Source organism: Mastigoproctus giganteus, chromosome 1, assembly GCF_048544385.1.
Source record: "Mastigoproctus giganteus isolate SK-2022 chromosome 1, ASM4854438v1, whole genome shotgun sequence".
NCBI lineage: Eukaryota > Metazoa > Arthropoda > Arachnida > Uropygi > Thelyphonidae > Mastigoproctus > Mastigoproctus giganteus.
Window position 1 is genome coordinate 34113110 of NC_143575.1, and position 13877 is coordinate 34126986.

The window sequence follows — 13877 nt, forward strand, 5'->3', positions numbered from 1 at the left end:
TGAAAATTCTAAGTCCAAATTTGAACTAGCTATTACGGTCGACTTCGAAGGCGCCTTCAATACTGTCTGGTGGGGCAGCACCCTCGGACGTCTCCGGTCTGTCAGGTGCTGCTTTCATATCTACAAATTATTTCAAAGTTACTTCTCTGACCGCTCAATAATTATCAATTCAAAATTTCTTAAAGTATCTAAGAAGGTCTTTCGAGGGTGCCTCCAGGGTTCAGTCATTGAGACCCTTATCTGGAACACTTGTGCTTCGAGACTGGCTGGGCCGCTCTCTCCAGAATTGTAAAATTTTTTCCTTCGCTGATGACCTAACAATTGTGATCGCGTGTAGTTCTTGTGCGGTATTGGAGATGAATGCAAACCGGTTTTATCTGGTCTTTCCTCCTTGTCATTGGTAAAAAACTTAAAATTAATCCATTGAAAACACAAATGATGCTTTTTAAATCCAAGTTGGATCTCAGGCGGTCTCCCCAAGTCAAAATTTTTGCAAAGCCGCTCCCTATAGTCACTCAGGCAAAACTTCTTGGGGTCATTATTGACCATAAGCTTTTCTTCTACCGCCATCTGATCCATATAAGCACTGAAATCAAAACAATCACAGGGTCAATTATTATAATTTCCAGTGGAGGGGTGGAGAATGTCTGGGAAGTCACTCTTTCTCTATTATAATGCTGTTTTCCTGCCCATTGTCATCTATGCAGCAGAAGCTTGGTTTCACTGGGCTAGCAATTCCAAAATGAGGTTAAAACTGAATTACATCCAGCAGAGCATGCTCCTCCCTATTCTCAAAGCGTGTGGAACAGTTTGCACCGCTGCAATGCAAGTTATTGCAGAGTCCCTCCTTTTGGATCTATTTGTCATTTATCGGGGGCATCTGCTTTAGACACAAAAAACAAATACCTTCAGATTTACTTGGTAACCAGTAAAATTACAATGAAGATCATTAAAAAGAGAAATACGGTTGCTTCAAAGAGGTAATTAGCATCTGACAGACTAGATGGGACACCGTCCCACTTGGAGCTGCCACAAGAAAATTCCTGTGTGATGCGACCTTCTTACTTTCTAAATCAGTTAAAAGTTGATGCTTATTAACTAAGAAAACTTCCTTTCCGGTAATTGGACGTGGCTCCCTCAATCAAAAACATCAGCTTGGTTTGTATCACATTGATCTCTGCAGCTCTGGGTATACAAAAGATTCTACTCACCCACTATTTAAACTGTGTAATCTACGACGATCTTAATGTGAAGCTCCGAACAGTCATTCCAGATCTCTCTCTCCTGGACACGAGGAGTGGCTTCTACTGAATAAAACCATCTTTCAGCTCTTCAGAACATTGCTTTCCAGGTCTTTGCTCGCAGAAAGAGAATCAACACCGAAGTGGCGAACCAAAATAGTTCAAAACGTGTACTTTCAGAATACACTCAGGGATTTCTGTGTAGTGTTGGGTTGCTCATGAATTTATTTATGTATAACAGTATCGAAATTAGCTATATTTACTTTTATGATTCTTGAACGCAAAAATTGTCATTGAACTGATCTTAAAGGACATCAGTATAACCTCTAAATTATCCTGTATGGCAAAACAATTACTTATTGAAGACTCCCAGGGACATCTATGCAGTGTTCGGTAAATTATGAACTTTGTTAAAGCATAACTGTATATCAAAACTAACTCTACTACTTCAATGGTTCGTGAATATGGGAATTTAACTGTATCAAAACTAACTCTACTACTTCAATGGTTCGTGAATATGGGAATTTAACTGTAGACTGATCTTATGGTAAGTATATCCATATCTGTAGCATCAGACAAGATATGGATGCTAGACTGATACTACTGAGTAGCCAAGTACTTGGCCAGAACACAACAGCAGAACAAGTACACTACTCACACCAATTACATTTCTGGCCCTTTTACAGTGATTCTGCTCTTCACAGAGACACGAAGGACAGTTGAAGAGAGAGAGATTCAACTATCCTTCGTGTCTTAGGTGTTACCCTTTACATATAAAAATGTCCACATATACCGTTCTAAGAAGTTTCTCAAAAGAGTCAGGGAAGGTGTCCAAGGAGGTGGTGTTCAGTTCAGCGGTTAGGTTTATGTCCTCAACATCCTGAAATTTATTTCCTTTGTGAGTAGTTTTCACCCTGGTAAAGAGGAAGAAGTCCACTGGTGCTAGATCGGAGGAGTAGAGTGAATGGTTGATCTGGAAAAGGCCAAGTTTCGTCAGAAATGTCTTCGCAACAAGTGCGAAAAGGGCTGGGGCAAAAAGAACCAGCTGCCTTTCTCTCGAAATTGCAGCCTCTCCCAGGAAATGCGCTTCAATAGTCTTTGAAGCATCGGTACATAGAATACAGATTTGACTACCTCCCCTTCAGCTACATATTCCTTGCGAATCACACCCTGTTTATCGAAAAACATGATCGGCATCGTACTAACGGTGGACTTCTGTAAACGAAACATTTTGGGCATTGGCTATGAAGTCCACTGCATGCTGTGACGCTTCGTCTCTGGGTCATTCTAAAATAACCAACACTAAACTCCAGTGACAGTACAGTCGAGCATATTGGATGAAGTCTTCGCATGACGACACTCTTCGTTGCTTCTGCTCATTCATGAGGCTGTGGGGCACAAATTTTGCACAGACCTTTCTTTCCCATAAATCTATGCAAAATTTGACGAATCGTTACCTTATTTATATCCAACTCTTCAGCCATCATTATGAGTGTCAAACGACACTCAGACACTCTTTATATATTAAATTAACCATAAAGCCACATTACAATTTTTGCACAAAATGTAGTTTCCTTTCACTAACAAAGGCAATATCAGTTGCATTGAAATTAAGCGTGGGAGAAAGTAAAAGACTATATCAGGAGAATATTCGTAACGTCAGTTACTCGACACTTGTAATTGGTTATCGATGCCAAAGATAACAGCAGAAATCTCTATACAGAAAGGTTTCTTTGTACATATTTTGCACAAGTGTTTATGTATTAAATCAAGCTTTAAAAGATAAAAAAAAAAAAAAGAAAGAAAAAAGACATGATGGATGAAGTAAGAAAATACGGAAAGTATTTTCTGAAACGCACTTTCATGAATTTAATTTCTTGACAGATGTATAATCTTTAAAAAAATCAATTTACAGCGACATTATTCCACAAATACACAATTTTCTCATTTATAGTTCGTATGACTTTGCAATAACAAAAGTCAGTCGATAAATTAAAATTATCTGCCTGAAACTTGTCACAAATGTACCGCGTACTTTCCTTACGTCCTTTAGAGACCGATGGATATGGAGTCCAGTAAAGATCATCTAACCTTCAAAAACAAAACTCTTTACCGGCGGAAAAGCAGCAGATGACTCAAAATCGTAAGACGTATGCGCTTGCTGTTCCGACTATCAAGCAGGTGCGTTTCTAATCGCGTGGCAGGATGTGAATCAATGGCTGTGATATTGAAAAAAAATCAAAGTCTTCCCAGTTAGCAGTTGCATTTTCCCCCCACAGTTCTCCGCACCAATACCACTATTTTCAAAAGGCATATTGCTTTGTGAATTTGAGGAAATTATTACCTTATATTCAGCAACAAGTGTCGGATGAAGCCTTTCCCTAACGTTAAAGACTATTATATCCACCCAAATTTAATCCATTGTTGATATCAGTTTAAAGAACTGTTTAAGTTAGGCTCGTCTTTCTCAAAAGGATATTGCAAGTTCAGTTAAACTGAGATCGAAAGCTTATTCGAACAAATACTGAAATATTTGAAAGCGATATTTGATGGGCATCCCTCGAAGATATGTTTGAGTTTCGCATAATCATCTAAATATGCAATTAACCCTCATGTTGCATACGATTTAACCCAAATCACACACGTGATTTAAATGATTATGTGATAACTGATACGACCAAATTTTTAAGGTTTATCATTTAACTCCGCTCAACTTTTCTACTCACTTTTTGACAACACCAAAGAAAGTCTACGAAACCCTTTTTGTTATATGCTCTTCGTAATCTCCTAAATTCTTAACTACGTTCTTTTCTCGCTGAAAATCACTGGGTTTATCCGTAATGGATTAGGTGGCTGTCATCGTGGTCTCATGCTAATTATACACATTAAACTTGTTTGAGCAGTCACCAAAGACATTTGTTGAAAATCGTCGTCTATACCTCGAAAAAAAAAAATTAAGATCGATTACCGAACTTATCAGGACTTAACAATTTTTTTAGATACACTGGTGGACATATGAGATCTTATACAACACATTTTTTAATCTGGAAAATACTTGTTCGTAAATATATGGGCTGCTAAAGAGTAATAAATATGTATTTGGAGAAAAAGCCAAGGCCATGAGGCATCGAGATAGTAATAATAGGATTAGTAGTGGCAAATAACGCAAGAAAGCAAGCTTATATAGCATCAGCCAAAAAAAAAAAAAAAAAAAAAAAAAGCCTTCTATTTTACTCGTCCATCCCCTCCAACAGTTTATGTAATTCAATTTCTTCCTTGAATTCATTCAAACTATCCTCCCATACAACATCAGGTGGAAGTTAGTTCCAACAATCAATGATCCTCTGGCTGAAAGTAAATTTCCGCACATCCGACCTGCAACCATCCTTTATCCATTTGAATTTATGCTCCCTCCGTGTGTAGCCTAAGCAAGAGATTACATCACCACTGATCTTACGCAATCCATTCAAGGCCATACACACCTCAATCAGATTTCCTCGCTGGTGCCGAGTCTCCAGAGGCTGCAATTTGTAAAACTGAGCGTTCTGGTAAGAGCACCCCTTTCTTTTTGCTCCCTCACAAACCTTGTTGCTCTTCTCTACACTCACTCCATTAGATCCACGTCCTTTCGCAAATGAGACTAGCTTCCAGACCTGAATGCAGAACTCAAGATGTGGCCTAACCTTATACAATGGAAAAATCACCTCCTTATCCCTGCTGGAAAAATTCCTGCATATTATTGTCAAAACCGAATGAGCTGTTTGGCAGCCTGTCTGCACTGCTCAGAGAACTTCATATCTGACTGCACCATTATCCCCAGATCTTTTTCATTCTCCATTGGCCTAAGTGCGGTACCACACAATTGGTACATTAATTTGGGAGTGCTTCTTCCCATATGAAGTACCTTGCATTTGTCAATATTAAACTTGAATTGCCACTTTTCAACTCATCTGCCTAATTTTACTAGATGTTGTTGCAGTATTATACCTTGATTACTGTGATAACCTCCCTACAAACTTAGACAATAAGCCTGATATGCCTTCATCACTATCATTAATAAATATAGAAAACAACGAGCCCAGCTGTGAACCCTGAGGGAATCCGCTAATAACATTAGTCCAAGAAGAGCAGTGGCCATTGTTAACCAATCTGTCTTCTCCCACTTAACCATCCCTTTATCCATAGCAGAACTTTCCCTTAACGCCACACTGCCCCAATTTGTATAACCTTCTTTTATGTGCAACAGTATCAAAAACGTTCCTGAAATACAAGTATATGATATCAAAATTATTATTATTTTTGCATCCACTTCCTTTGTTACTACTTTTTTTTTTTTTTTTTTTTTTTTTGATTTGGTAGTTGTTGGCGCATCGGCTTCTGTGGCCATATTGCACCTCCCAAGGTTTTTGCAGTACTTTGATCCAAGCCCGAGGCGGGAATCGAACCCGCGACCTTTAGGTTGCCGGGCAGGTACTTTACCCACTCGGCTAGCCCGGTCGGCTTTGTTACTACATCGTAGTATCAAATCCATCTTGCAAAGGGCACCTCAAGGACCTGTCTCGGACATACAACTGACCCAGCAAATAACCGCACCGCTGAAAAGAAGAGGCTCTACGCTCACCTGCTGCAGGTGTGGCAAGAGAGATGGACAAACTCCCATACAGGGGAGATAACCAGAAAGTTTATACCTGACGTCAGCAGGGTCTACCCTAAGTTCCCAACGTGGTTCTCACCTGGACTCCATGCAGCATACCTTCTCACCGGACATGGCGCCATCAATGCCAAACTTTGCCTTTTGGGAATTGAAGAGGACCCTACCTGTGTTTGTGGTGGTCTAGAGAGCTGGCAACATCTAATGTATGATTGCCAGCTTTATGACGACCTCCGCAACATCTTAATAACAAAGATCCTATATTGTCCTAGAGGACGGGAACACAACATACTGGAAACAAAACAAGAGTACCTGGCTTTCTCCTGCTACGCCCAAGAGCTCTTCCCAAGAAGACGAGTGCTCGCTGCAATGGAGCAGAACTGAACCCTATACATGACAACCAGGAATAACAACTGAACCTACTTAATAAAGGACAAGAGCTGACTTGACTTGACTTAACTGGACCTTGTCCCATGAGTGATTTCCCAAATGGGAACACCAATGCCACTGAAGACCAACTGCAGCTTGCTGCTCGCCATCTTGGCTCTCAAACCATGCTCCCTTGCATGGTCCTATCTTTTCCTCTCTCCCCCGGCAGGGGGAGGGGATGGTATCTTCCATCCCCTCACCTCCTTGCCGCTCCCCTCTTCGCCTGGTGGGGCATGGGCCTGCCCCGCCGATTATCTGGGGTCGCCTTCTCTATCGTCCCCATATTTCTGTCTTTTCCCCCCAGCCTTCTGTCTCCCCCACCTCTACCTAATATGCAAGTGTATACCCCACATAACTTAAAATTTAATAATGACTAAATTTAATTGCGTTCACACTGAACTCATTTGGCCTTTATACACAATTTTCTTAACCCCCACTGAGCGAAAATTTCATTTTATTATATATATATATATATATATATATATATATTTTTTTTTTTTTTTTTTAAGGTCCTAGCCACTGAAATCTCAGGAAATTAGGTGGCAGGACCTGCCAGAGTAAATATTTCAATACTAGTGTACCTGGTCTGCCTCCACGAGGCATAGTGTGGACAACGTTGGGCCCCAGCAGGGGTTTAGCGGCTAAATGGCCAGAGGAACAACGATACACAACACTACACTCATACAATATCCATACACTTTTAAATCTCTGGCCTTTACAGTGAACTGTTACACCCACAATGAAAGCAACGCGGAGATGGGGGAAACCCCTGGTGCCGTTAGACACGAACACACTATACACTATACACTATCAAATCAGATTGGTCAAACAAGATCACCCCTTAACAAATCCATGCTGTAACTACAGTATAAGTGCCCTCCTATCTAGATGATCTAAAATTAATTCCTCATTAATTCCTTAATGCCTCCATTATTTTCCCTGGAACAGAAGTCAAGCTAAGAGGCCTGTAATTATTCATGTCTCCCTTTGATCCCTCTTTCTCAACTGGGAATACAATTGCATATCTCCAGTCCATAAGGATCTCTCCTTAATCCAGGGAAGCTCTAAAAATCATAGATATAGGTTGCTTACCTTTTTTACTGCCTCCTTTAACATATCTGGATATGTTAAAGAAGACTTATACGCATCCCATATATGTTACTTCTCTGCCACGAGTCTCATCAGTTCATCTCTCATATATTTAGGTCTATACTTTGAACATTAGTAGTAGTAATTACTACTGCTCCATTAGTTTTACTCAACAGCTCTTCAGAGTACTTCTCCTGTCTCCACGGTGTAGTGTCACTTCGGTAGACAATCAGAACCCTTGATACGACGGTATCAAGGGTCTCTATAAGGAAGTATATTGATATCTCTCTCTATAGCAAAGAATCACTCGTGCAGTCTTTTGATAATGAAATGTCCTCGGTTTCTTCTGCACGGGTGAACTGATGATATACGTCAGGCTGCTCCATTCAAAACTACCCATATTTGCATATAAGAAAGACGTGCAAATGGGCTCAGAAACTCGACGATACTTTAACTTTTGCCCACTTGGTAGGAAGAGAATCAGTTTTGTCTTAACTTCGTATAGTTTACAGTTCAGAATTTGCAGGCTATTTTTTTTTTTTTTTATTATTATTATTTTTGTCAATAAATGAATGCTGCCAGTTGGTATAATCGCTGTCCTCCCAACACCGAGTGGAAAAGGCTTGAGTTCGAATCCCGTCAATAGTGAGAGGAATTTCTATAGGTCTTTTTCACAACATGAATATATGACACGAACTCCATTAACTGTATTTTTTATACGCATTCTTTAGGAGCGGCTACTTGCTTTATGTCCGAAATAAAGACAAATCAATGAAGATTGTCCTGTCCTGTATTTTATTTTCAATACATAAATCAGGTTTTTTTTTCCCTTTTTTTTTTTTCTATAAAAATAAGATTCCATGCAGTGATTGCATAACTTTTGGTTTCGTGAGTGGTATTCCGCTTTATACTTCAATCAATTTACTATTATCAGTTTCGCTATTTTCGAATACGATTAAAATGATCGATGCGAGACATTTGGTTGTATCTAAAGAAGCCGCTACATTTACCTACATTAAGTTTTTCTTTTTTTTTTTTTTTTTGTTGTCGTCACAATTCTTTTCAGTAACAAAAACCGCTAAGAATGAAATGTAGGTCACAATGCAACGTTAGTGAACTCAGATTAAACTTCTGTGGACTGTAATATAAAATACGTCATGTAAGCATTAAGGTTGAAACCGGAAATACACCAGATGAATTTCAAGTCTCCATCAGAAGTTGCGTCAATGGTGTATAAAGAGGGGGAAAACTTTCCTATGCAGAAATTTTGGAAAATTAGAATTAATATTAGAATTACATTTTATATTTCTAAAACTAAGCTGTATTAAAAATATTTGCGCATTGTTTACATAAATATGAATTGTTCTGCGTTGCACATAATACGAATTATGTAATATTAATAAATTCTAACATATTCAGTTTTCATCGTGATACCAGTTGGTTACTATAGCAACACACGAGTAGAACTTTTTACATAATCGAGACTGATGTTTTTAATTTTTGGATACTTGGGAGAGATGCGAACTGTTCCTAATAAATGATTTTTGTTGTAAAACTACGTTTAAAGTTTACCTGGATGTGTAATAAAGCTAATTATTACATCTGCATTTTGGCAGAAGTCAAAATTCCACTTTTAACAGTTATGGGGAACCTGTTTCCTTATATGCAGGCTATTTTTAATAAGTGAATGTCACACTTTACAATGAATACACATATGATCGAATTTCTAGCATCCTAAATTGCATTTTAAACTTAACAACTTACATTCAACTGGTCTTCGGAGTTTAAACTTAGACGAACTGGCTTCGATCTCATATGGGCTTTCATCAAGAGAGGGGTATAGTTCTGAGCCCATTTCCGTGGTAGTTTCAAGGATCGTACCATTTGGATCTTCTCCGGAGTTCAATTTGTCCTCACTTAAGGTAGGAGTGTCCGAGTCTATAGGATGCATATTGTTACATTTGTCCTTAGAAAATCCGTCTCTGTATCCCCAGGAGGTGGCTAGAGAACATACTACAGCCAAAAAAGTAAAAGAAGCCTTAGGAAGAAACATCATCGTGTTTTCTCAGCGAAACACAACTTGCTAAGGGGAGTGACTAGCACACAGTATCAATAGGATGCCACTGGCACAACTGGCTTCACACGGCGGATACTCTAGCACCTGCACGCACGTGTGCTGTTGCCGTCGACGGCGAACGGCAGAACGAGATTTTACGAGAAAGAGAGCGAACCAGTGACTCATTCAAATGTTACTGGCTGCCCGTTAGAAATTTCCATACGTCTCTTTTCATGTGTAAACAAAAGAGTATTGGGGGTTTTGGTGTCTGTGAGGGGGAGGGAAGACTTGATTCTTTCATTTTGTAACTGACACCAGAGGAATGTCGTCAGGTTATTCAAGTGTGTAACGATTCTTTAACTTATTTTGAATGGTTGGGGAGATAACCTCGACTTGCCGTCCGCTGTAAACAGTTTTGGTTATCTACCACTTACAATTTTTACCCTGAGGGTTCTGGCTTGAGAGGCAGAGATCGCAAACAGGCGTACAGGTCGCTATTTTAAATTAGCTTCCCTTTTACTGGTCACGGTATGTGATAGTCACCAAAAGCAGTTGCAAAGGATTTTATAGTGGGAAAAATTTAACGGGCGAGAAAAATGTGAAAATGAAAATGCAAAATTGCATAAGCACACGTAAAATATTGATAAACACGTTACTTCCACTTATTATTTTAATTTGTAAATTCCAGACTGCATTGAGCGCAAGCTCGGACCAAGGTATTTTCGCACCCCAGGCAGAAAGATTTTTCGGCGCCCATTTACTAAGGATATATATATCACTCGCAAACCAAATTCTATCGGAATCTTGACCTAATATATATATGATTTGTAAAATTTGGCGCCCCGGGCAAGGCCCTGCTAGCTCGTGCCTTAATTCGGCACTGAGTGAGCGTAGATCAATAACACATTAACGTATTTTTGAAATAATTTTACTACGAACATTTATTTATATATTATATAAATATATATTTATCAATTATTCTTTAGAATAAAATATATGTTTAATATAATCCATTACAGTGTAATATTTTATGCCATTCAGCTTTATTTTAGTTATGTAATTTTTATTAGATAGGTTACTTGATAGATATATATCTCAGCAAATGCTCTAATTAAAATACAGTACTATAACAGATTTAGCGATTACATTTGAAGAACATGTTCTAACATTTGAAAGAGTTTAATTGAATATTTATAAATAATATAATTCATAATTTAAATTATAATATTTTTATGAATTTATAATCGTTAATAGTTTTATTTATAAATAATAATAAATATTAATTACTTTAGCCTGTAATGAATACTAGTTTCGGCGAAATTCTTAGGATTTCAAACGTGGATCTTTTCGTATTAATCAGTCTCAGGCATGCCAAGAGTGTATTTCTCCTAAAATTTAGAGTAGGACACCCAAATCTGGCAATCTTCAGTTGTGCATGTATTCAAATGTAAATAAAATAAAATGCTTGATACATTTGGTTCTATCTGAAGTTTCTGTTATATCTAAAATTGTATATTTAAATCATAGAATTTAAATTTAAATTATACAGTCCCAAAATCAGAAACTCGAGATAAATATGTAACACGAAACAGGATTACTGGATGTAGACCGGCCGGCTGATAGGAGAGCCCATGGGATTCAGTTATTGATATACTGTACAGGAAGTTTGCCAATGGGGACAAAGAGTTGATTATTCCATTGCATAAAACATATTGCACAGAAGCTTGAAAATTCCATTTTAGGAAAGATGTTGATCTGCTGAAAAGGGTACAGAGAAAAGCGATGAGGTTGGTTAAGGGCACAATCAAGAGAGAGACTTCGGTTCTGTAAATTATAGCGTTTGGAAAGTAGCAACTGGGGGTGACCTGATCCAGATGTTTAAGGCTGAAAAGAGTTAAAGAAATTAATAGATAAGTTTATTCTATTAATTTTACAATTCATGACGTATTCAGTAGTGAGACACAGGTGGAGAGGACATGCTGTATGAAGTAATGGAATTTTTGGATATTGTGTACACATGACAAGATTACACCAAGCTCTATGACATAACGTGGCCTCGACAGTGCCCCCAGCATACACACTACTTGGACTCCCTCCAGTCACTATCTGGCAGAGTAGAGGCAGCGAGATTATACACTAGCTAATCCGAAGGCCTCCTAGAGAGTCACCATTAGGTTCGGTCAGGTGCACTATCTAGCGGCCGGCCTGCGAACACGTTTTAGAGCTGTACCCTCGAAATGTAAGGAAGTTTGGATCTCGCCATGATGTTCATCATAACCTCAAAAGATATAAATCATATTGCATGATGGAAGAGATGAGCGGGTTGCCAGAGCTTTGCTCTTGAGACTAAACATGGGTTCCACCGATTCAAGCTTACAATAAGCAAAGTGGTGATATTGCACTGGTTGATGAGAGTCATCTACCACATAGTATTGTCTGGTAACGGAGAGGGGCGGCATTCCTCCGTGTGGTGTGAGCACCTCGACCCCTGCTTACATTGGTTCGCACCTGGTTGGTCACCTCCAATATGACTGATGCCGTATTTGAGGACTTGCACATGGGGGTAATACCCAAGATTACGAATTGTCCACCCATCGTGAAGGTGCAAGCAGAGGATTTGGCTGTCACAGACAGACAGATAGACATACAGACCAGATTTCTCCGAAATTAGGTCCACTTGATTTGAGTGTCACCCAAATATCAGTTCCATCAGCGTTTTAGACTCCTGGCAGCAAGCCCAGCTTGGCATACCTGAGAGAATGTCTGTGACAGCCTCAAGGAGACATTGAGTCTACACGCCTGGAGACATTGAGTCCAGCCCTCAACTGTTTTCACAGCATGAACTCAATGATCTGGTAAGAGATTTAAATTTACCAAAGGAATTTGCAGAATTCGTTGATTCCAGACAAGTCAAAAATCTTCTAGCACAAGGAGAGTTTTTCTTATGGTACAGACATAGAGAACGAGAACTAGTCCCCTACTTTTCTGAGGACAAGTCTATGGTTTTTTGAGGATAATATTAATGACTTAATGAACTATTTAGGAATTAGTTACAGCCCAACACAATGGAGACTTTATTGATTCATCAAAGAAGAGTCTCAAAGGTGTGTTGCTCCACAATGGAAATAAAAATGGGTCAATTACAGTAGCTCACTCTATGCATTCGAAAGAAACATGAGAACTTGAAGTAGTTGTTGACATGTATGAAGAACATGGTTGGTTTGTTGGTCTGTGTTGACTTGAAAGTGATAGGCATGTTACTTGGACAGCAATCTGGCTACACAAAAATGGCTTGTTTTTTGTGTGAGTAGGACAGTCGGGCAAGAAGTAAGCACTGCAATGCCAAGTTCTGGACAAAGAGGGGCAGTTTGTTGCCGGTATTAAAGAACATGGTTCATAAACCACTGTTAGATCCCCAAAACTGGCCTCCTTCCACCACTGCGCATCAAATTGGGTTTGATGTAACAGTTTGTGAAAGCTTTACCTCAGGAAGGTCTCAGCTTCAACTGTTTGTTGTTTGGTTTTTTAAGGAGCATTAGCAACTAAGGCCATATTGCTCCGGGTTATGCGGTGGTCATTCCCTGACCTTTCCGCATCCTCCGTATTTGGTGGTGACGGGCTCGAACCCCGGTTTAATCAAGAAGCGTGTGCTACGCACTGCTGCTCCTTCCCACCTGGCTACGGAGGCGCCCCCAGCTTCAACTACCTCTGCACTAAACTCACTGCTAAATTCCTATCGATCACTCAAGCTAAAACAAGGTATTTTTGTTGGACTTCAAATTCGAAAACTGATGAGGGACTGAGATTTTGAGAACTATGAATAAAAGAGAAAAACAGGCATGAATTAGCTTTAGGTCTGTTGTTGAGAACTTCTTAGGAAACAACAAGAATCCAGACTACAACAATATAGTTGAAAATATGTTGGCAAACTTCAAGGAGCTGGGCTGCAACGTGAGTATTAAAGTACATTTTTTACTCCCACATCGACTACTTCCCAGAAAATCTAGTAAGTGTTAGTGAAGAACAGGGTGAGAGGTTTCACCCGAACATTAAAGACGTGGAGATAAGATACCAAGAGAGGTGGAATGTCAACATGGCGGCTGACTATTGATAGATGTTGAAGGGGGACTATAAAGTAAAAGGATCTGCAAGAAAATCAATGAAACGAAAATTTGACCCATCGCAAATCAGTTTTTAAAATGAGAGGTGAGTGTTTAGCGGACTTTTTACCCCCACTGCTCTTTTTAATAGCGTTTTCAACATGTATTTAAATATAAAAGTCTCGTAAAAGTAGCATTTTGCTATAATTTCAGTGCACAAATTCTGCCAAAATCAAATTTTCTTTCGTGATTTTTGAAGAAAGAGTAACTGATGAGAGAAGGCGTGATGGAAACAAACGGAAGTCATTTTT

General features: G+C 39.1%; 1 protein-coding gene across 1 annotated transcript in view; it reads right to left on the reverse strand.

Moving 5' to 3' along the window:
* Positions 1 to 9563, reverse strand: part of LOC150090695 (uncharacterized) — a 128005-nt gene extending 118442 nt beyond the window's left edge. The window contains exon 1 of the mRNA XM_090379465.1: positions 9175 to 9563. Within this exon, the coding sequence (XP_090235591.1) occupies positions 9175 to 9466 (292 nt within the window). The 5' untranslated portion in view covers positions 9467 to 9563. The remainder of the gene's footprint in view (positions 1 to 9174) is intronic.
* Between the last annotated feature and the right edge of the window lie 4314 nt (positions 9564 to 13877).